Source organism: Macrosteles quadrilineatus, unplaced genomic scaffold (assembly GCF_028750875.1).
Source record: "Macrosteles quadrilineatus isolate MER2022 unplaced genomic scaffold, UCM_ALF_1.0 Scaffold_2__2_contigs__length_208266976, whole genome shotgun sequence".
In the NCBI taxonomy this organism is placed as follows: domain Eukaryota; kingdom Metazoa; phylum Arthropoda; class Insecta; order Hemiptera; family Cicadellidae; genus Macrosteles; species Macrosteles quadrilineatus.
Genome location: NW_026542595.1, coordinates 148,745,842 through 148,770,562, shown reverse-complemented (window position 1 = coordinate 148,770,562; position 24,721 = coordinate 148,745,842). Strand labels below are relative to the sequence as shown.

Genomic DNA, 24,721 nt, shown 5'->3' with positions numbered 1-24,721 from the left:
GTCAAAGACTAGTGATGTAAAAATATAGATAAACGGAGAACAATACATTTCTGTATCTCCAATATCACCACAGATAACCTTGGGAGTTCTTATCTGCTTTTTAATCCTATGAATAGGTGCGTGCAGTGATTTTAAGACAGGTACCAGTACTGTTACAGTTAGAGTTCAGTTAACGTTAAGTCACATGCTCATGTGCACATGGGATGACCACAGTGATAATGCAGTTTGCAGGTGACAACCCCTAAAACCAGCTTAGCCACTGAGCCACCAGGATCGGTAATTGCAAAATAGTCACATTCCAACCTCGATGTTTTCACTGACCTTGCTCAGGGTGCTGAACTGACGAGGATCGTTGCCGAACTTGAGTTTGACCTCATCATGGCCGTAGTCCACCTTGAACACCCGTGGGTACTGAGGCCACGGGTTGTCTCGTCCACGGGACACCGGAGGTTCTGGGAGGATCTCAAACGTTGTGATGCTCTTGGCGCCCTGAAACGAGAGAAAACTTTGAAAAGAAGAGACCAAAAGTTGATTCCTGAGTTACATTAGCTGTGTAAATGTTTCTTGTCATTAATATGATTTGAGCTGAAAAGATTTTTTTCTGAGAGATATTTTCATGCCGAGTCACAGCACAAATAAATTATATTTACACTAGACTTGATATTTCACCTCTTTCCGAGGCTTCAAAAGTAGATGGTTTGGCAGTTAATACTTTTCCGCAAAACATTAACTGTTTACAAGTTATTGCAGAAGTAGATGGTTTGGCAATTAATACTTTTCCGCAAAAACATTAACTGTTTACAAATTATTGTTTAGAAAACATGCAGTTTTTAAAAATACCCAGCCAATGTGTAACTATTTTGAATAGTTTGCTGTGTGCCCACCTGTCTCAGAGATGTAGCTATACAGTCACATCCCGTGTCTCCTCCTCCGATCACTATCACATCCTTGTCCTTGGCCAACAGAGGGTTGATGTTTGTGTCTCCCATCTGCTTCTTCTGCCAGGTCTCCAGGAAGCTCATAGCAAAGTGGATACCTTCCAGCTGTCGCCCGGGGATGGGCAGATCTCTCGGCCACGTCGCTCCGGTGCACAGAACAACCGCGTCAAACTCTTCGTACAGTTCCTGATAAGAGGTAAATGAATGAAGATCTATCGTCAAAGTTTGATCAATTAAGATTTGCATCAAATTGAAAATTTTACAAGAATACTGGTTTAGTTTTGTACATATTGATAGTCCTTATAGATGTTGAACAACAAATTCTTAGTTTTTTTTCAAACTCTAGTATCATAACTATCCAAGCACTTACTCGTATTGTTGAGTTTGGGAAACAGTATTGATAGTAGCTGGCAGCTGCACAAATAAAGTGTTTGCATCAAATTAAGAAAGTTTCTGAGAAGGATTTCTGATCTTGTAGGCTCCATCGTTGTTAGTCACCTATGCTATCAATTATTTAATTTTTCAATATTGGTGATTGGCAGAATTTGAACATGGGACCTCAGGCACCGATGTCCTGCACTCTATCACTAGACCAGCTCCGTTCTGGGCTATCAAATGGTTAAGCTTTCTACCACTATATCGATCTTAGATAGTAACAAGAGTACAGTTAGTGTCCATTTCTTACAGAAAACATAAAACTAATATTTGAATACACAAAAACATCTTTACATTATTTTGAATTAATTTCTTCTGCGTCCTTCAAAAGAACCAATAGCATTACCACTCATGAAAATAAAATAATTAACATAACACAAATCACGATCTGAGTTGAGCAGTATTGTAATTGATTTTTTTTTGTCCTAGGACGATAGTCACAAGCCCGGAATTGTTTTTCACATTACTTCAGGCTAGACCTAGGGGTTACGGCATTATCACTTAGACAAAATCCATTGGTGATTTGGCGGGATATGAAACCCAGGACCCCAGGAACCGGAGTCCCGCGCTCTAACCACTAGACCAGCTCGCTCCCCTCAATTGTAATTGATTAGCATGACCACAAAAGAAAAGAAAACCTAAACGCTTATTACACTACCTGTTAATTTAAACCAATATAAGAACCTTTCAAAATTTACAAAAAACATTGAAGTCTCACCTTGGCACTGATATCTTTTCCGACATTGATGTTTGTCTTGAACTCAATCCCTTCGTCAGCCAGTAGCCGGACCCTACGTTGGACAACTTCCTTGGACAGTTTCATGGTAGGGATGCCGTACTGCAGCAGCCCACCAATGCGATCATTACGCTCATACACAGTCACCAAGTGTCCAGCCTAAGAAATAACAATCGCATAAAAAATGGTAGTAGATGTGTAATAAATGGTAAATTAACTATCTGGGATGAGTGGGCCTATGTAGAATATTTACATCACATTAGAACTGGATTATATAATCGATTTTGATAAACACAAGTACTTGTTCATCAAAATATGGTTCCATTCAAGGGGGGGGGGAGGGCAAACACTTTCCACCACAAACAGTATTTTTTTCTAAACCAAGCGTTTGCGATGTTTTAGGATCTGGAATCTGATCCAGTCCTCAGGTGTGAAAATACCTAAACACAACAAGATTACAAAACCTAGCCACAGCTGGTGATAACAAATGAAAAAACCACACAGAAAACTGTATAGTAGGCAAAACAAGAAACAAAAAAAAATTAGCTTTATTACCATCACCAAAAATGAACTTTAAACCGAGAATAAGTTGTCATTACTTATGATGCACAAAGCAGCCATTTTCCATTTGGAAGTGTCAATTACCACTAAAAACAACACAGATTACACAAACTCAAACTTTATATCTGTTTACCATCGTACCTTGTTCAGCTGATGAGCGCACGCCATGCCAGCTGGTCCTGACCCAACAATAGCCACTTTGAACCCGGTGCGAGTAGTTGGCGGCTCAGGCTTGACCCAGCCTTGCTCAAACGCATGGTCGATGATGGCGCACTCGATGTTCTTGATTGTCACTGGTGGCTCATTTATACCCAACACACAAGCTCCCTCGCAGGGCGCCGGGCACACTCGACCGGTGAACTCTGAAAATATGACAAGAGTTTGTACACATATTTATTTTCTATGACTCGGCTAGTAACATTTGCTGTCGTCTTTGGCTCAATAAAATAATTTAATTTGATAAAACGATTTTGAACTGTGTCCACTAGTATGAATAATGAAGCGTTTTTGACTCACCGGGGAAGTTGTTGGTCTGCATTAACTGTTTGAGCGCCTCATTCCAGTTGTTGTTGAAGATGAGATCGTTCCACTTAGGTATGATGTTGCCCAGTGGACAACCGTGGCTGCTCTGACAGAACGGCACGCCACACTCCATACACCGCGCGGCCTGCACTCGCAACCCCTTGCGCACGTGCTGGAAGTTGTAGATCTCGTCCCAGTCCTTCAGACGTTTCTCTACCGGACGGTATGGCGCCGTTTCACGCTGGTACTTCATGAAGCCTCTGTTCACAGATAATGTAATTGAATTAGAAAACATCTGACCGATACATTTTTACCCTTGGTACTCTGTTGGCAAGTCATAAATAGAACTATTTCATCACATCTCTGAAAGTTTTTAATACCACTGGCTGACTTTTTCTACATAGCCCATCAGCCATGATGGTTTCAGAACTAGTTCTGAGTTATTATACTTTCAAAGTTGCTCAATTAAGTATCACAATTCATAAAACAAAAGAACTGCATATTTAAAATAACACGTGTTTTTGTTTGGCTAGAGAAAAAAGTGCAGACGTAATTTTAAAGTTAAACATTAAGTGAATTATAAAATATCTTTGTTGATAAGACATTATGTTAAAAATATTGGCACATAAACAAATATATTAATGCAATTACAACAGAAAAATACTGTTGTATAACAAAGTATAAATCAATCACCAATTTTTCACTCGTCTTTTAATTTTTTTACAAAAGAGTCTAAACAAGCCTTTATAAAAAAACATGGTTAGCTAAAAAGGTAGAGGCAAGCTGCTGTTAATTACTTAATTCTGACTGTTATTTTTCTATTAATTTATTTATTCCTAGATTGAAAAGTGGAAATAAATCAAATGTTTTCCTTTTCATATCCTAACCTTATCATGATGCAGTTAATTGTTTGATACATTTTTGATCACAGCAGATTGAAACCTTGAAGCATTACTCCACTATGAAATCGACAAACTATCTCATATTATATAATCCACAATCAAATAAGTAATCCCGTACCTGGATCTATGATGATAAAATATTAGCTGACCTTGTCTTATCGAGGACCTTCTCAAGTCGCTTCTTCTCGACGGCCGAGTCATTGATGACTTCCTCGATGTCCTTGACTGCTGCGTTGGCTGCTGGTGCTGCCTTGGAGTCCACTTCCTTGGTCTGAGCAGTCTCCGCCATCTGCTTCAGGGCTCGCTGATACTCATACGGGAACACCTGTGAAAAGTATTAAGGAAATTAAAAATAAATCAAGAAAAAATATTTGGTTGAAGGTTGTTAAATGTGAGTTTTGTTCTCTTTAAAATTAACGGATGTTTGGAACAAATAGTGGTTATCTTAGGCACAACACATGATGAACTCATAAATATCATTCTCTGGTGAATATTCATTTGAAATTTTAAATACATTTAACTAACACGTGTTATACAGTAACTGAAAAATGTGACTCGTCAATTTGTATTGTATAGCAGCCAATTTTGATAAGGAAATTGCAATAACTGGTTTATTTACAAACTAATTTTTACAATTGAAGTTCCTTTGAATTTGGATATAAAAGTGCTTTAAATGATTGTGATGAGTAAATGATTTCATTGAGTTGCTTGTTTTCATATAATTTCCATAGTTCCACCTAAAACATATGCTTAAGGATGTTTCATTGTAAAAATATTAATAACTATTTGCATTAAACTCTTTTTAACCGTAGCACAAAAATCAGGTGGAAAGCTCTTTTGGAAAAAATATTACCAACAACAAAGCTAAATGTATTATTTGATGGCACGTTCAAATTTTTACCTTGACAAATTTCTTAGCAGGCTCAGGCCACGTTGCAATCATCTGTTTGGCGATCTCTGATCCAGTTTTCTCTTGGAACTCTACCAGCAGACTCTTGACGTACTTTAAGTCATCATCAAGCTCCAAAGGAAGCAACTCAACCATCTCTGGGTTGCATTTTCTGAAAAAATCGTCAGTCAACAATCTCTATGGAAATTTAACACTTTACTTGGTACGTTAAGGTATGAAAAACATATGCCCTAATGTATTATATTGGTTTAGGTTTCAGTTTTAACCTTCAAAACAGGCATGAAATATTGATTAGATTAGATTCAAACATTGCCAATAGGGTGCATATTTCTAGGCAATGATGAGTGAAGGGTGTGTGTGTGTGTGTGTGTGTGTGTGTGTGTGTTGAATTCGACGATTAAGCAGGGCAAAACTGATTATAAAGTTATGTATTCTTTTCAACATAAAATTAAAGCTGTTTGAGCTTTAACCATTCTAATACCTTCAGTAGTTCTTTAAAACAGATTAAGACCTGTTTACATAGGATGTAAAAATATGTTTACTTTCAGGTTTACAAATTTTAAACATTTATTTTATCAATTAACTAAGTGCTATCTTTGGAGCCAAAAGGTTAAATGGCCAAATATAAATGCTCAAAACAAATATTGCTCTTACATTTTGAAAGAGCCATCCAAGTCGTACACATAAGCAAGACCTCCGGACATGCCGGCAGCAAAGTTACGTCCTGTCAATCCTAGGATAACAGCAACTCCTCCAGTCATGTATTCACATCCATGATCTCCGACTCCCTGCAACAGTAACAGGTAATTGTAGGTCTCGGGGCAAAAAATATACTGTTAACTTTCGTCAAGTCAATTAACAAACATCAAAGCCATATGAAAATGACAATTCTATTCTAATCAACACTAATTTACGTCTATAACATAAAGGGTTTGAGATTGAATTTAATAATAGTCTCTTTTGATACTTTGATATAGTGGGTTACGTGAAAAGCTGAAGGTTATGTTGTGCTGGCCATATTTGGAGGAAAGAAAAGAACTCTGAGATAAAATTGCAGAATACCAGCTAGAAGGCTCAAAACTAGAAGGTAGGACAAAATTGAAAGGATGTTAGAAAGTTGGGGCTTGAGGAGAAGAATATTACAGACCTAACCTACTGAAGGCTGATTTTATGAGGCCAAACACCAACAATCGTACAAGTGACTTCGTCAATAAGAACTTAGCTTGATTAACATTATGCAACTGACCTCAACTACAGCAACAGCGCCAGAGTTTCGCACGCAGAACCGTTCAGCAGCAATCCCTCGGAAGAACGCTTTTCCTGACGTCGCTCCGTAGAGACAAACGTTGCCCACAATCACATTCATTACAGAGTCGAATGTTGACGCTTTTGGAGGGAAAATCACAATCTCACCTCCAGATAGACCCTGTGACAAGAATAACGATTGATCAAATAAGAATATATTTACTGTCATTTGATAATCAGTACATTGTAAGTGCCATACTATTAAAAAAAAAAAATGAAATTAGACTAAAATGAAAGTTGGAAAAGCATTCGTAAATAGACCTGTCATCAACCATCTACAGTGTAACGTCATATGACTGGCACATTCTGTGCATGTATAAACAAGACCTCTAAAATACTGCCTTTAAATTATACATTTACAATAGTCATGGGGATTATTAAATAAGACTTGTTATCAAGATTGACCTCTTATCGAGGTTCACAATTACATGTGATAAGGGGTAAAACAAGTTTTAGTTTCAAACTTATCCATATTATGATGCACAGAAAAGCATATAGTACCTTGCCGACGTAGTCGTTAGCGTCTCCCTCCAGGGTGACGTGAACTCCCTTAGACAAGAAGGCACAGAAGCTCTGACCAGCTGATCCTGTTAGGCTGACATTGATGCTGTGCTCAGGCAGTCCTTCATCTAGGTGCTTCCTACAAAACAACCGAAAAGTTAAGGGATTTAAACTTGCAACAGTTGTGAGGTGAAATTGAACATGTTGTACTAAATCATCATTAAGAAAATTGACATATTCAAGGATCAACTGAGTGATTTCGTCAAGTTTGTATTTAGTAAAGAGCCAAGTCTCAATTACTAATGTATGATGTGTACATCTGAATAACTTTAAAAAGTATTTATTTAACTATCTTTTTTTGTCACGGTCTTATTATTACATTCAATCTACTGTTCTTTGCACCTGCTAATCAGAGTACCATATTCTAAATCCGAGAAATCAGGCTAGCAACTGTGATGCATAACCAACTATGCAATTATCCAGTGCCAACTGTAGAACATTAGAAAATAATCAACAGGAGTACCAACCTAGCAATGTGATAGCTGAGTGTGGAGGCGAAGGCACGACACTCATTGTTAATTTCCATTTCCACCTTGACAGACTTCTGTTTACCATCAATCACTGGCTGAGCAAGTTCTATCAACCGGTTGTCAAGACGTTTCTCTAGTTGGAAGTCCTGCAAACAAGACAAATTTTCAGTAGTTAGTTTGTGATTTTTGCTGGACAAGTAGAGTTTTAAAAGTAAGAGGTTTAGTTGTAGATAGCTATGTCAGAAGAAAGCGATGTATGAGGTAATGAGAGATATGGAAAAGAAAGGGATTTAGATGGCAGATGTGGATGATGATTAACAGTGAAGGTGAAGGAGAAGAGTTGAGATTCCTAGTAGACCCAGGAATTACCCGAACAGAAGTGTATTGATAAAAATCCCTCCACTTTTCACCAAAATTGATAACAATGACAATGAATAGCTTCGTTATTCTAAGAATAGCTAAAACACTAATTTTGAATGAAATAGAAGTTACAAAACCAAATTGACTTTGACAGTTATCTCAGATCAAAATGAAAAAACACATTACGAAACCTTGGATCACATGATCAAGTGACTATGCTGGAATAATGAGTTGATGGTTCAGTTAGCACAACAGATTATAATTATAAACCAAGGCAAAAATGCCACAAGTTCTTGGACCAAAGGTCACCACTAAACATTTATCAGCGCTGTTAATTTGTGTACATGGTGACCTATAAGCCAGCCTTCTAAGGCTAATACACAATTACAAGCTTAGAAGGGAATGTCAAAATTGAAACAAAGAAAAAAATAATTTTAACTATCCAACACTATCTTAACTTCTACTAACCTGTTTCTCTGATCCACCGACTATATTGACACCAGGGCGCATGTGAAGTGCGTTCTTCAGGATTAGGCCAAAGTTTAGCAACTTGGCTTTAGGGTTGTTTGAGTTCTCATACACTCTCAGCAGGTCTGTTCGTCCAATCAGGTCCTGGAACTTGCGGATGCCCAGAGACGCCATGTGGCCTCGAATCTGAAACATGCAACTTCTTGTTGAGATGGAGAGAAAAACAATGGTTTCAAAACTTAAGTAAAAGTAAATTTAAGTTATAAGTATATATTAAATGTATAAAATGTATTTGAAAGTTATAAAAACATTTTAGTGAAATGTACAGACCTCTTCGGCCAACATGAACAGGTAGTTGACGACATGTTCAGGCTTGCCAGCAAACTTCTTGCGCAGTTCCGGATCCTGAGTTGCAATGCCGACTGGACAAGTATTGAGGTGACACTTGCGCATCATCGTACATCCCATCACAATCAGCGGAGCAGTGCTGAACCCAAACTCATCAGCTCCCAGCAACGCTGCCACAACCACGTCGAAACCTAGCAAAATTTCCCCGAATTATTGAACAGAATCAAAACAGAAAAATGATCAACACAAAAAATTGAATGAGTATTTAAACATTATCAAGGTTACAATATAAAGAGTGTTCATAGAGGGGTTCTAAAGTTCTAAACTATCCAAACATAGGTTGAAACAAATTTTGTTTAGCCGCTAGCCACCATTTTGTATTTTTTACAAAACAATTTATATCTGAAGAATTATTCAAGCTACGGAAACCAAACTTACAAACCCACATACATTTATTTTGTCAAGAGGCTGGTTTTATGAAAACATGTCAAGAACACTTTTATTTAGCATTTTAAATTTTCTATCAAGCGATACCAAGCTCAAAAAGATCGAATAAAAAATAGCTGAAATATCATGATATATTTAGCCTTTGAGAGGTTTCCTCTGCAACTATCATAAAGTTTATCCATGTATCCTACTAAAGATGGTAGCACTTCGGCTAACATCCTTGTTCATCATTCAAAGGACTCTTCATCTTGTAGGCGGTTGTTCTTCATTATATAGATTTGGTGAATTTTAATTGTAACAGCAATTAAAACATTGATTATCCTACTGATCATAATGCAAACAAACTGTCTTCATAAGGATAATATGCAGACTTTAAAAGAGAATGGGGCAGAGCCTAAGGAATTTATTCAAAAATTTAAGGTTAGTTGGCAAATCTACGTTACATGCTCTTTCTATGAATCGTGAATGGTCAAAATCGGTAAACAAATGGCAGAGGAGTTCAAAGGACAAATTTTGTGTTGGTGTATTAATATAGATATAGATATAGATATAGATATTTGTATAGATTGTTTAACTAACCAGTCCTAATCTGGCCGTCCGCCTGCACCACCACCCTAGAGCGCAAGTTGTTCAGCACCAACACCTGATGTGTCTCTGCTATGCCCAGCTCCCACGGCAACCCTGCGGCCTTGATACCAGTCCAGCTACTGGCCCCCGTACCTCCGTCATGGCCAGAGATCACTATGTGTTCTGCCTTACCCTGCAACAACACTCAGACGTTCAAAACAGGGGCAGTTCAAAGCAATATTTACAATCTTGAATAGTCGTAGTTGTTATCAAACTCACAAAAGTATAACGTAACGGGAGAAAAAGCAAATAGGCTTTAAAACGTTACTGTACAATAAAGAAAACAATTAATTTTCAAACGATTGATCATAGATTTATTACCTAAAAAATGTGAGATCATTCCAAACCTGCATTGCTTTGAAATATAATGACCTTCATGTGAAGCTCAAACTAAAATGTTATGCGTGTAGATCCCTCTTTGCAAAAGTAGAGAGAAAAGTTCTATTTTAATAGGTTATTAAACGAAAAAAAAACAAAACAAAAACTATTTGAAAAAAAACCAGACCGATAAATCATTCAGTCATTCATTTCTGTTGTGTTTGTTGTTACAATTCAGTTTTTTGTGGGGTTTCTCATTTTATCTCCCAGATTGCCTGGGTTGTCTATTGATTATGGTTAAATTGTTTTTTTTTTTTGCCTTAAACCAAAAATTTAAATTTTACTAATCAAATTTTACAAGAGCAAATTTAAGATCCAAAACTTAGTCAAGATTTGTTTACCGTGATGTAAAATGTCTGCAACAATCCCTGAGATAACATAAGCTTACCACAACCAAAACTTCAAACAAAGCAGTGGTGTTTATTTCACAACGTACCTTGGCAACACCGGAGGCGACGACACCGACGCCCACCTCAGACACCAGCTTGACGGAGATGCGAGCGGCAGGGTTAGCACACTTAAGGTCATAGATGAGTTCCGCCAGATCCTCTATGGAGTAGATGTCGTGGTGGGGAGGAGGAGAAATCAGACCAACACCTGGCACTGAGTGTCTGGTCTTGGCTATGTCCTCTGTCACCTGAATAAAAATTTATTTAAAATAAATTAAATAAGAAATCCTTTATTTTCCTTTATTTATTCTCTTTTTCTATAAATAACACAAATCTGGCAATACATTTTTAATTAGCTTGTGATTTCACTAAAAAAATCTTAGATACCACCACAGAGTGCACTTCACAACTGGGGGATTTGCAATGACAGCGCTAATTAGTATTTTTTGAAATACGAGAGATACGATGGTCACAATACCATTGGTGGATTTGTACTCAGTGTAGAAACGCTCTGATACCAAGATGGCAGCCACACCTCAAGTGGTGGCAGCGATGTAAGACATCTGTTACTTTTTGGACGACCCTTCCACAATAAAGAATCTCAAGCTATTATGAAACTTTCCCATAAATAGGTATTATTTGCTTTATTTTGATATAATTCAACTAACAACTACTATTATTAATATTGTTTATAACAGAATAGCAGCCATATTTATTGACATCTCCAGCTATCACAGCAACATCAATGAGCAGCTCTTGTGATCACATATACATAATGATATTTTGTGGGTTATGGTAGAGGGGGAAAATATGGGGTGTAACTGGTGTAACTGAAAACAAATTTATGATTCAATCAAGCTGATCAAATCTTGTCAAGTCTTGGTTGGGTTCCAGATTTTGATAAAACTATTGAAAATACTTTCAGATTAGAAAAGTGCAATGGAAGTAAAAAGTGATTAATAGGAGATTAAACTGTTCTCAAGAGAGGTTCAAAACTGCACACCACAGAGAAACGAAAGACAAATCTCTTGGATGTGTTGTTCTCTTTGGTATTCAGGTCTTCATACCCGGAATTTCACGGGTGATAAAATCGATGTAATTTACCTTGTAGCCCGGAAGTTCTCCTCCCTCTCCGGGTTTGGCTCCCTGTGCCATCTTGATCTGGAGGTCATCAGCGTTAGCCAAGTAGGAAATAGTCACTCCAAAACGTCCTGAAGCAACTTGCTTGATGGCCGACCTTCTGTTGAAATCTGGGTCCTGGTTGAGGTATCGGTCTGGGTTCTCTCCTGCAGGGGAAAATTAGTTATTAATGTCCAATTTTAAAAATGTGTAACCAAATTATTTGTCGGGTATCATAGTAAGGATTGTTGGATTAAAATTTATTTATATGACACTGACACACCAGTGAGCATATAAGACAAAGAGTAGTATACAAGTGTAGATTGAATGAGATGTTAGCTTTACTGGCTTAGATCAACTGGTTCTTTAGTCAGTACTATTTATTTAAACATATCCTATCCTAATGATTAACAACCGCTGTGTATAGTTTCAAACCATCAAAAACTGCAGCTCTTTATCGATCAAGATTTGACTGGCAAACATTTCATTAGAAGGTGAGCACTATAACTATCCAGTTATGAACATTAGAATAATCAAAATTATCACAGTAAAAATCTGGAAGATATCTCAAACCTAGAGGGTTATGAAAAATTAGTTTAGAATTTAAAAATATTGCAAGAGCTGCTGAAGGAGGTAATGAAGTGGCAGTGAAAGCAATGTCTAGCCACATGTTTAGAGTATATTGTAGGCTATCGCAAAGTAAACTTTAAACTTGATAAAACTTGCCTCCTTCTCCAGTATTTGACTTTCCTCCAACACGGTTCATTGCCACGGCTAGAGTCTGGTGAGCTTCTAGAGATATACTGCCAAAACTCATGGCTCCTGGAATGGCAAAACAAAATATTAATATACTTGAATCACACTACTAATGAAATAATACCTTAGAAACTTACAAGGAACCGCTATTCAAATCTAGTTCTATAAATCGAGTTACAGTATGTTTTTTAGAACGTGATAATACATTTTAGCTGTAGAAAAAAAAACATCCTGAAACATTGTCAACACTTGTTTTATACCAATCATGATGGGAAATTTCCAAAATAATTTAATGGGGAAACCAAGATTAGTAGTAGTTTAGATCAAAGATTTTGATAACTTACAGCTGGGTATCCATAAACATTTAATATAGCTAATAATCAAAGTTACTAAAACTCTCATGTGTTTGTCCTTGGCTTACCTGTAGCAAACCGTTTGACAATCTCCGCGGCCGGCTCTACCTCGGAGATGTCCACAGGGTTGTCGCTGGGCACAAACTCCAGCTGACCACGGATAGTACAGTCCCTTACACTGGCCAGTGTTGACTCCCTAAATCTGTCATAAGCGTTGCCACTCTTGTTGACTGCGGCCTCCTGTAGGTTAGGTTACATTGTATCAATGGCTGGAATGATAAAGGACTAGCTTTCAAGTTAATAAGTTTTTCAGTTTGATTTAAAAGCATCAATTCTTTGAGCTTTTAACTTTTTTGAGTACAACGATTTTAGATACTAATAAGACCCTAGCCTATAAGTTGGTGGAATACAATGAAAACCAATAATTTAGTCATTTGAACTTTGAAGAGAAAGAGAGAAATTTAACTTATTACTGGTTCTTTACTTTGGGCTGAGCAAAATGGAACAGTCTAACTGTTTTTAATTTGTATACTCATCTTCTCCAAGGAAATAAAAAATTAGCAGAAAAGACAAATTTAAACTGAAGAAACAGACCTAAAAGACATACAGCTCTTTATTGACGGGATTACAAATATTATCAAGGAAATGTACATACCTGAAGATTGGCCAGACTGACTGGGTCGTTGACATGTTTCTCCCCGCCCTGTCTCCAGTGATAGAGTCCAGGGTTCCTCAGTACCAGCATATCTTTGTCACTGTACGCCAGATGGTGCCTCTCGTACGCTTCCTTGGCCAGGACGTTGAAAGTGGCTCCTCCAATACGTGACTGAGTGCCCTGAAAAAATATTCATGGCATGTTATATTTAACTGCTTGGTATGGTAACATTGTGTGGCACAGTGTAAGGCAATTAAAAAAATTAAGATGTAAAAACCTACATTTTTTGTTCTATCAGCTATGTTATTGAAGATCAGCTATAAAGTTCAGTACAAATTGAAAAAGTTCCCACGATGAGTATAAGCTTTGGAAATTGGAAGAATAAGTTCGATACACAGGTAAAATTTTGAAAAAAATATATCTTTTTTACCATTCACTATAAAATATATTTCTTAAAGAAAAGTAATTACAAAAATAGTACCAAAATAATTTTAGGCACCATATTTGAAAATCGATAAAACGAACTAACACTTTCACTACATTGACAATAACTACAGAAACAATGTTTTCGTGTTCTATGTATCAATGTCACATCCATTCTACATGTCTGCAAATTTTTCAACTGCTGGTTGAAAATATATCGATAAGTAGTATAAATGAATAATGAGATATAGGTTTATTTTTGGCAATCAACAAACCTTGAAGCACTTGTTGATGACTTCCTCCGACAGCCCCACTGCTTCAAAGATTTGTGCTCCCTTGTACGACTGGAGAGTGGAGATTCCCATCTTAGCCATCACCTTGGAGATTCCTCTCTCCATGGCCTCGGAGTAGTTCTAACAGTAAAATATGTTGGTACAATCAAACAGTTGACAGTAAAATAGCCAAGCATTAAATTTTTTTTTTAAAGAACAAAAGAATTGAATGTCTATTAGCTATCACTGCTAGTAGAATAGAGTAATGCAATAGAAAAGTTATGACGGTCATGGGTAGGCAATAGGGTTTAAACAGATGAATAATTTTGACATGAGTAAGTTAGGCATAGGCACTGCAATATCTAATCACATGATTATTTTTCTTTCAATGTCAAACAGTGGTATAAATATTAGCCAATCAATTAACTGCATTTACACCCATATCCCTTTGAGGATTATAAAAAGTTCATCTAAAATGAAAAATAAAATGTTATTTAAGAATTGACAACCCATGTGGGTTTTACTGTATAGTTTACCTTGTAAAGTATTTCATCAGTGAGCGCAGGCTCCAACACGCCTTCTTCTCTAAGTGACTTGGCCATTTCAAACACAAAGAACGGGCAAATGGCATCTGCACCGTAACCGAGCAGCACACACATGTGGTGCACTTCTCTGCAACCAATAAATGGTTAATAATATGGGAAAAACACTTTTGGTTAGATAAATGAGGACGTTCAGTATAGTAAACCTTTTTACAAAACTGTAATTAATTCAAAATCATCATAAAAAACAAAATTTTACTGTGGTTGGATGATATCTAAAAAAAAGCCAACTTTATTTAGGAAGGCCACCTAAATTCTTTTTTTGTTAGGTAAATCTTCAATATTTAAGTCAATGTGCAAATATTTATTTTATAGTATTAGTGAGCCATAGGTGATATTACAAATAGATTTTGTTGTGCGTTTAAATTATTTAGAAGAGTTGATGTTTCTTGTTCTGTTAGTTACTTTCTAGGAAACCGGATTGAGGAGAAGCAAAATTCTTAACACTTCTGTTCAAAGAGCTGATTATTATGCTTACGCTTAAATTAAAATAAAAAACTTCCTCAGTATGTTCTACAGTTCTAATAGAAGATCCATAAATAGCTATACATAAACAAAAATATTCTAAAAGTGGGTTAAAAACCCCACCAGTAAACTCCAGAGACTCAAACACAATTCTGAAGATAATTTCTGATGCTTTAAACAAAAATCATACTATAAAGAATAACGCTCTTACCTTGCTTCTCCAGTCTCCAAGATGAGTCCGACTTTCATCCGTTGTCGCTCCTCGATCAGATGGTGATGCGTGGCACCTAGAGCAAGCAACATACTCACTGGCACCCTGCACACCCGATACCACACACGTTATTAGGTGCCGACAACATGTGACAAACGTTGACAAGTGCCGACAAGTTGTGTCAGACACAGACACACATTCATTGCAACATTCACTCTCACTTCCAATCAGTGGGAAAATCAGGAGTGGATAAATTGTCAAAGGTTATCAATTGCAATTCTAAAGTAGTTTTTCATAAGAGAATACTTGACTGGTGTGTTTTCAGTTGGATAGAGATATTTCATGTATGGTCATTTGTCAATCTATTGCAACAGACATTTCACACAAAAGGTTTGATAGCACAGCAACTATTTTTAGGAAGAACTTTAAGTAATAAATTATAAAGAAAATATATTGAATCTATGTGAGAACACATGTATAAATATTATAATTAATAAACAAAATTTATGAATATATATTGAAAAACAGACTGTAAATTGAATATACTTTACCAGTAAAAAGATTGTGAAATGATATGTATAAAGATTTACTCACACTTGAGTGTGCAAAAAAGGATAGTTATCTATCAGCATGCTTCAATTAAAATAAACTTTCTTTTAAATTGAATAAACTAAGAGTTATTTTGCCAAAAGTAGGTACATTCAGTTTCAAATTAGGACTGATTCAAAATTGGACATTTTATTTGTTTTATAAAATATAATGTATTCTATGTTGTTTTACCACCCCACAGTAGGCTCTAAATTAACATACCAACATACCCAAAATTTAAACAAAACCATCCCCCAATTAATACAACACAAAAGATTGAACATTAAACTATTTTTCACCCACTATGCATGAATACAAAGTCAGTTTATGTTACCAACTTAGACAAATCATTGTATTAAGTTTTCTACAATTGTAAAAGGGTAGTATAAAATATAACTATCACTGAACATTACGGAAACTAAAAATTCAACTTCAAGATGGAAAAAATATCAAGTAAGGAAAAGTGTGGTTGGAAGGTGTAAAGGGGGCACACTGACCGGTTAGCGCCGGCTTTTCTGTCTGACAAGACGATGAGTTGGTAGCCCTGTTTAGCCGCTGTGGTGGCTTCGTCGCACACTCTGTTGAGCGTCTTCTCCAACCCTTCTGGACCTTCCTCCTTGGCGAAAGTCACATCGATCTCTTTCGTCTAGGTAAAAACCATAGAGTGAGCCAGCAGTTAGAGTAATTCAATTAATTGTTGAAGTATACTATATTGTGTAAAGTATGCTGAGTAAGTTAAGACATAGTTTATAACAATACAGCATCATGTTCTTCTTAAATAAAAACTATAAAACTTGTTGAGTGTGAAATAGTAGCTAAAAACTGTTGCAGTACTGCTGCAAGTAACAGAATGAATAAAGTCTGATGAATTAACAAAATGGTTTGCAGGAGAAATATTGTTAAGTTTTAACTCAACGATTTTCAATGTTTGCTGTTAGCATAAAAAATTCTCATTTTGCGTGGTTGGCAAATCTGTTTTCACCTGTTGACGAAGTAGCCGGCGTCGGTAGCTACTAAGCGGAAGAGTAAAAAATATGGCGTTCACGGTGTAACGTTTAGACGCGACGGTCGGTCCTGGTTCGGTAATTTTACTGATCTTTTGCCCTCTTCGTCTCAATATGATGTAATATTCTTTTCCTAATTACCTCTACTCTTCCTTCGAGGCTATTTATCCCCCCTTTTTGAAGTGCACTAGTGTTAAATTATATCTCCTCTGTGATGCCGGCCGGCTGATTTTTGTTCTTCGTTCCATGGACATTTGACGCCAACTCACTATTCGACCTACAACCAAGGGTGAGCACTAGATATTAATAGCCTCTCCTTCATTAATTATTCATAAAAACCCTCCATTTGTATAAACCCTCTGCATCCTCCTTTCCAATAATTTAATTTGTTGATTCGTATTCGTGTTTGTGTTATAGTCGTATTTTGTATTTAATCTCTTTCGGTCCTTCGAGTTTTTATTGTATTAATTAACTAATAATTAATTTTTAATTTCTAAACTCCGAATTTAACATTTGGTCCTTCGAGCCGGATTATTTTTAGATTCCCAGTCCGTTGGTAAAATAGTCCAAGTGTAGTTTTGTAAATCAATCGTTGTAATCAATAATTTTTTATCGTTCTAGTAAGTTGTCCGCCATTTTTTAGTTCAGTTCAGGTTTCAGGTGATTCCTTGTTGCTAGGCAACGCCATTGCCTTTTCGACCTTCGTTGCCGTGTGTTTCTGTTTATTGCCGGTAGAGTGGGTAGAGTTTTCAGCGCAGTTTTCAGTTTTCAATATTCGCCGCGCTGCAATCATCCGTCATTGCAGACGATCACCTTGTGTTTACATTTTTTGCCAACCTCGCACAATCTATAACTACTGTTGTTTTTAATTGTTATCATAGCTGTTAATAAGATGTTTTAGCCTTTAGTATGTCAGATACTAGTTAAAATATTAGAAGCTAGTAAAAGTAAATAAATAAATCAATAAAAATAAGGAAATAAGATATCATTATTGTTTTAGTTTTAATTTCAACTTTTGATATTTTGACACACATTATTCTCTCTAATTGTTTTGACTAATCGGTCATTAATTATTGTAAATTTATTATCTCATTAGTAAAAAAAAAAAAAAAAAAAAAAAAAAAAAAAAAAAAAAAAAAAAACTGCTAAGGTAATTAGTTGTGAGAAATCAATAGGCATTTATTTCAATTTTAGATTTTTATTTTTCATACTAGGCCTACATTTCGCAATTGATTTGTTTGCTTAGATTTGTGTATACTATATTTTATTTCACATATCTTTCAAGAAGTTATATGTTTATATATACAGGGTGAATTTTAAATGAGTTCCCCCCCTACTTTTTTCTACATTTCTTAAGATATCAACTTCGGACCACGTCAGATCATTGTAGTGTAGTGAGTACTTCATTTTGACTGAATAAACATTTTTGGCCGCCATCTTGGATCCGCCATATTGGATACAAAATTTTTTTTTCAAATGTAAAGGTAGGGTTGTGACCCATTGTTTCAAACTAGAATTTTACGCTGATTACAATGCCACAATTAGTTTAAAAAAATCTTGATCCGTTCTAAAGTAATGAGGACTTTTTATAACTTTATTTTTAGCCCATTTTAACATTGTGCATTTACAAACTAAGACCATAATCTCAAAATAGTGCTAGATAAAGATAAGTATACACCACCATTCATTGTCGACCTATTATCACTTGGTTATGACGGATTAATTTTTTTCGGCCGCCATCTTGGATCTGCCATTTTGAAATGTGATAAATTAATTTAAATATGAAGGTAGTGTTGTGACCCATTATTTCAGACAACTTTTTTATGCTGAATTTAATGCCGCAATCCGTTTTGCATTTTCATATTTGTTTTTTGAAATATTGGAAATTTAAGCAAGATAATTTTAATATTTCATCAAGAAAACCTGAAAAACAAAAACGGATTGCGGCATTGAGTTCAACATAAAAAAAGAGTTCAAAATGATGGGTCACAACACCACCTTCATATTTAAATTAATTTATCACATCTCAAAATGGCAGATCCAAGATGGCGGCCGAAAAAAATTAATCCGTCATAACCAAGTGATAATAGGTCGACAATGAATGGTGGTGTATACTTATCTTTATCTAGCACTATTTTGAGATTATGGTCTTAGTTTGTAAATGCACAATGTTAAAATGGGCTAAAAATAAAGTTATAAAAAGTCCTCATAACTTTAGAACGGATCAAGATTTTTGAAAACTAATTGCGGCATTGTAATCAGCGTAAAATTCTAGTTTGAAACAATGGGTCACAACCCTACCTTTACATTTGAAAAAAAAAATTTTGTATCCAATATGGCGGATCCAAGATGGCGGCCAAAAATGTTTATTCAGTCAAAATGAAGTACTCACTACACTACAATGATCTGACGTGGTCCGAATTTGATATCTTAAGAAATGTAGAAAAAAGTAGGGGGGGAACTCATTTAAAATTCACCCTGTATAATGTTGTTATTGTTTAGGCTAGGCTAGCTATGTGTCCTCAAAATTAACGTAATTTTTATGTGTTTCTGTTGAATTGCATTGTATGTAAACCTCTGCTCTAGTAAGTTTATTTAGAGAGCTCTCAAAAGGAAAATTCTGTTGTGTATTTTTATAGGCTAGTTCTCTCTTAATTTTCAAGATTAATTAACACCTTCTTTTAACCATTTTTGTATCTTTTCTTGTGTGTATATAAACTCAGTATCTCTTTTAGGCTATCTCATATCGGCTGGCAATACAACTAGTCTTTTTTCTTTAAATAATTGTTTCTAATTAAATAGTTGCTAATAATTCATTCACTATTCATTGCAAATATTTGTATCTTCTGTTAGTATAATTTTGTATCCTTTTGTACAATGGCTCCCAAAGAATTCAAATATGAGACCTACCGCAAGTCCACAGATTTAATTAAGGCTCGGTTTGCCAAACTAGAAGAGGCGGTGACTAAACTTACCAGCACACCCCCTCTTACACCAGTACAAATTAGGCAACTAAATACCATATTTGCCGAACTAAAGAAAAAACGAGCCGATTTTGAGCTAAACTTGCAACGGCTAATTGAGACAGAAACTGACGAGGCCGCAGAAGCTAATCTATCATCTGACGTAGATGATATTAATGATTTCTATGTACGGATATCTAGCATAATTGAAGTCAACATCACTGTGGAACCTACAACTCCACAATCGTCCCATTCAGATATGTCCGCAAATTTCCCAACAGCAGTTGTGTCGGGAGTAAAATTGCCGAAATTGAATTTACAGACATTTGATGGCACTCCATTAAAATGGATTTCTTTCATAAATTTGTATGATACTACAGTACATAAAAGCACGTCACTTTCAAATGTAGCCAAATTTCAATATTTGCTCAGTATCTTGACCGGTGAACCATTGAATTTGGTCAAATCACTCAACCTGACAGCGGCAAACTATTTGATCGCCTACCAGCTCCTACGTGATAGATGTCACAATATAAGACGTCTGACAACTTTACACCTTAACTACTTATTAGATTTACCTTCCGTCTCACGAAGTAACCCTAAGCAATTACGATCATTCATCACCACTTTCTATGAACACTCCGAGTCCCTTAAGGCTTTAGACTGTGGGGTAACTGAAAATAATCCGTTACTTGCCGCACACTTGTTACAAAAGCTCGATACTAGAATGGTTCAACAACTAGAGCAGTATCGAACCACCAAAGCTGATGATGACACTGAAACACACTCCCTCCCAAAAGTAATGGAGATAATTAATTTCCTAAACCTGGAATGTTCCCATATTGAGGATGCAAGCTTGCATTCAAGCTCTGAATCAAAATCGCATTCTAACAATCCGAGACCCAAAATGGAAAAACGGGCTCAATTCTCCTCTGGCAATGTGGCTATGGTGTCGACTGATGTCAAGACTTCCACTTCAAAACCAGCTCGGTGCTTTTGTTGCCGCAAATCAGGTCATAAAATCTACCAATGCCAGGTGTTCAAAGATAAATCTCCTAGTGATCGCTACAAAATCGTTAAGGAAAATAATAAATGTATTTCCTGTCTCGGAACTCATGCACTTAATGATTGTCAATCCAGAGCTTCCTGTATAACTTGTGGCAACAAGCATCATTCACTTCTACACTTTAATAATGCTCATGGTCACTCGCAGCGCACCACTGCTACAGTTCCCGTGCCAAAGTCTGCACAGAGCACTTCGACTTCGATGACTTGTTCTGTTCAGCAAACAAATGTTCCCCACAACAGTACTGTCCTTCTCAGCACGGCGTTAGTAAAACTCACCACTGCTAATGGCCACTCCTTTGTATTCCGAGCATTGCTAGATTCTGGTAGTATGTCCGACTTTATTTCTGAGAGAGCTGCTCAACTCTTGGGTACTCGACGCCACCCTTCTAATCTCTCTGTCACGGGGCTAGCTCAGTCTCTCACTCAAACAAAAGGCTCACTTAGTGTTAATGTTGAGTCACTCTCTGGCCACTTAGTTGTCCAAAAACACTGTTTCCATATTTTGGAAAAAATATCTATCGATTTACCCAGAGTGGAACTCACCCCGGAAGTACTACAGAAGGTGAAACCTTTCGTTCTCGCAGACCCAACATTCCATAAACCGGGTCCCATTGACGTCCTTATAGGATGTGCATTATTTCCTCAAGTGCTAACAAATGAATGTCATTCCTTAGGCGATCACATGCCTTATGCTCTTGGTACCATTTTTGGTTACGTCATCGCTGGAACAGCTCCGTGTTCTTCTCCTTCTCCGAGAGCCTCTCATCTCTCTATCTCTCTCCTCTCCACTGCGGATATTGACCTCCACTCTTCAATGCAACGTTTTTGGACTCAAGAGGAACTGCCTTCCTGTTCCAAAAAATCTTCTGAAGAAATTGCGTGCGATAACTTTTTTGATACCACGCATTCTCGTGATTCTTCCGGGCGTTACACTGTACGACTACCATTTTCAAGTGAACTCGCTCCTTCCAACCTCGGCACTTCTAAGCCTATCGCTGAACAACGCTTCCAATCTCTAGAAAGGAAATTGCAACACTCAAACAATGTGGAATTTCGCAACCTTTATTCAGGCTTCATGTCGGAATGTTATTCTCTAAGACATATGGAAATGTGCCCAAACCTCGTTCTATCTGAGCCACACTATTTCCTCCCGCATCATGGGGTATTGAAATCTCAAAGCAGCACTACTAAACTCCGCGTCGTTTTTGATGCGAGTTCAAAGACCAGTTCTGGTCTGTCATTGAATGATATTCTTCTCATGGGTCCGAAATTACAGAACAATATCTGTGATATTCTATTACATTTTCGGTTGAATAAATTTGTCTTTTCTTGTGACATCCGCCAGATGTATCGGCAAATAAAAGTCCATAAAGACGATCAAAGGTATCAGCTTATTCTTTGGCGTGAAACCCCCTCACTTCCGCTGTCAACATACCAGTTGACCACTGTGACGTATGGCATGAATTGTTCACCATACCTTGCCATAAAGACCCTGAAGCAATTGGCAATCGATGAAGGATCTAACTTCCCGGAAGCGGCTCAAATCCTTCAACATCACAGCTATGTGGACGACCTAATCGCTGGAGCATCAACTGAAGCAGAAGCTTTGAAACTGCAAGATCAATTAATTGAACTCCTCCGCTTCGGCGGTTTTGAATTAAGAAAGTGGGTGTCTAACTGTCCTCGACTGCTACAACAATTGCCTGTTTCTCATCAAGAATCTCCTGTGTTTCTTCAAGCCTCTTCAGACCCTATGTTCTCCATTTTAGGACTCTATTGGTCTCCTGTGACAGATTGTTTTAAATACAATCTCAATTTCTCTTGTGAATCCCCGACAAAGCGCAAAGTGCTAAGCTTAATCGCCAGGATTTACGACCCATGTGGTTTTCTGTCCCCTTGTGTCATGATTGCCAAGCGCTTCATGCAAGTACTATGGACTTCCGGTATTTCTTGGGATGAACCCCTATCTTCGGAACTCGCCCTAAAGTGGCATAATTTCGTAACAGAGTTACAGAACGTTGATAGACTGTCGATTCCCCGACCAATTATATTCGCTTCTGTTGGTATCTATGAGCTTCACGGTTTTTCGGACGCTTCTGAGACCGGTTATGCTGCTGTGGTATATTTGCGAGACGTTAACACTGATCAGAATGTGCGAGTCACTCAGATAATATCGAAAACTTGTGCTGCACCTTTGAAGAAAGTGACTTTGCCACGGCTAGAGTTGAGCGCGGCGCATCTGCTATCTCATTTAGCCCAATATGTACGTTCTCAATATTCTAGTGTCATAACCATTGACTCCATAACCTTGTGGTGTGACTCTACTGTTACCCTTTCATGGATACAAACTCTCCCGTATCGTCTGAAGACATATGTGGCGAACCGGGTGGCTCAAATTCAAGAGCTCATTCCCTCCCATTGTTGGAGACACGTTTCTAGTACCGACAACCCTGCGGACTGCGCCTCTCGAGGAATCCTCCCTTCAGAGCTTGTCCATCACCCACTCTGGTGGCATGGTCCCCCTTAGCTACAACGTTCACCCCCAAACTGGCCAACTTCGAACTTCACACCCATCGATGAACACTCTCTAGACGAAGTAAAATTGACTCCACTCACCGTGCTTGTCACTGCTTCTCATTCATCTTGGGATCTTCTTACCCGCTTCTCGTCTTGGGAAAAACTCCTTCGTGTCATGGCCTACATCCTCCGATTCATATCTCACAGCCGCCGGCAAGAACATCAAGCGGGGCCTCTCTCCGTCACGGAAGTGCAAGCAGCTCAGCTGCGGATCTTCAAACTGGTGCAACAAGAGATGTTTCTTGATGATATCACTGCCCTTAAGGACAACAAGATCTGCTCTACTAGACTACAGCGACTCACCCCGTTTGTTGATGCAAACGGACTAATTCGGGTTGGTGGCAGGTTGAGACATTCCGAATTAGCTGAGGAAGTGCGCCACCCTCTAGTCTTACCCAAGAATCATCACGTAGTCAATTTATTTGTAGACTACACCCACCTACAACATATGCACTCGGGTGTTCAATTCACACTGTCACTATTAGCCCAGAGTGTCTGGATTTTATCGGCTCGTAGTGTGGTTCGCTCCCGCATTTTTCAATGCATGACGTGTTTCAAACAAAGACCAAAGCCTCTGTTCCCACTCATGGGGGATTTACCCAAAGCCAGAGTGACCCCTACTCGACCTTTCTTGTCAACGGGAGTCGATTATGGTGGCCCCTTCACCATAAAAATACACAATCTTCGTTCTATCCGACACATCAAAGCATATATCTGTCTCTTCGTTTGTCTGGTTACAAAGGCAGTCCACATTGAAGTGGCTACGGACTTGTCCACGGAAGCGTTTATCGCTGCACTTACTCGCTTTGTGTCACGTAGAGGCTTCTGTGCCGATATATACAGCGACTGTGGCACCAATTTCGTAGGAGCGAAAAATGCCATGCAACAGCTCATCTCAACTACTGGCCAACGCCCTTTACAACAATTCTCCATTCAGCGGAAAATTAACTTCCATTTTAACCCCCCTGCGGCACCTCATCATGGAGGTCTATGGGAAAGTTCCATAAAAGGAGCTAAATATCACCTTAGACGTGTATTAGGCAACTATGTTCCTACTCTAAGCCAATTCATTACGCTTACCTGTCAAGTGGAAGCAATGCTGAACTCCCGCCCACTTACGGCTCTATCCAGTGACCCAAATGACTTACAGGTGTTAACCCCAGGCCATATTTTAATTGGAGCTCCACTCACTGCAACACCGGAACTAAATCTTGCCGAAACACCTGATAACCGACTGTCACATTGGCAGCTCATTCAAGCATTCTCCCAACGTGTATGGAAGCGGTGGAGTCGAGAGTACCTCCACAC

At 37.6% G+C, this 24,721-nt stretch overlaps 1 protein-coding gene across 1 annotated transcript in view; it reads right to left on the bottom strand.

The window, feature by feature from the left end:
• LOC128983935 (uncharacterized) overlaps positions 1–24,721 on the bottom strand; it is a 78,006-nt gene that overhangs the window by 3,663 nt on the left and 49,622 nt on the right. Inside the window, exons 14-36 of the mRNA XM_054403211.1 lie at positions 16,299–16,447; positions 15,214–15,318; positions 14,472–14,607; positions 13,939–14,076; positions 13,241–13,420; positions 12,654–12,825; positions 12,203–12,298; positions 11,462–11,643; positions 10,405–10,605; positions 9,543–9,723; positions 8,499–8,707; positions 8,169–8,354; positions 7,338–7,486; positions 6,811–6,949; positions 6,251–6,430; positions 5,659–5,792; positions 4,996–5,155; positions 4,244–4,419; positions 3,187–3,452; positions 2,812–3,032; positions 2,092–2,268; positions 885–1,124; positions 322–489 (exon numbers count right to left, since the gene is read on the bottom strand). Coding sequence (XP_054259186.1) covers positions 322–489; positions 885–1,124; positions 2,092–2,268; positions 2,812–3,032; positions 3,187–3,452; positions 4,244–4,419; positions 4,996–5,155; positions 5,659–5,792; positions 6,251–6,430; positions 6,811–6,949; positions 7,338–7,486; positions 8,169–8,354; positions 8,499–8,707; positions 9,543–9,723; positions 10,405–10,605; positions 11,462–11,643; positions 12,203–12,298; positions 12,654–12,825; positions 13,241–13,420; positions 13,939–14,076; positions 14,472–14,607; positions 15,214–15,318; positions 16,299–16,447 — 3,945 coding nt within the window. The remainder of the gene's footprint in view (positions 1–321; positions 490–884; positions 1,125–2,091; positions 2,269–2,811; positions 3,033–3,186; positions 3,453–4,243; positions 4,420–4,995; positions 5,156–5,658; positions 5,793–6,250; positions 6,431–6,810; positions 6,950–7,337; positions 7,487–8,168; positions 8,355–8,498; positions 8,708–9,542; positions 9,724–10,404; positions 10,606–11,461; positions 11,644–12,202; positions 12,299–12,653; positions 12,826–13,240; positions 13,421–13,938; positions 14,077–14,471; positions 14,608–15,213; positions 15,319–16,298; positions 16,448–24,721) is intronic.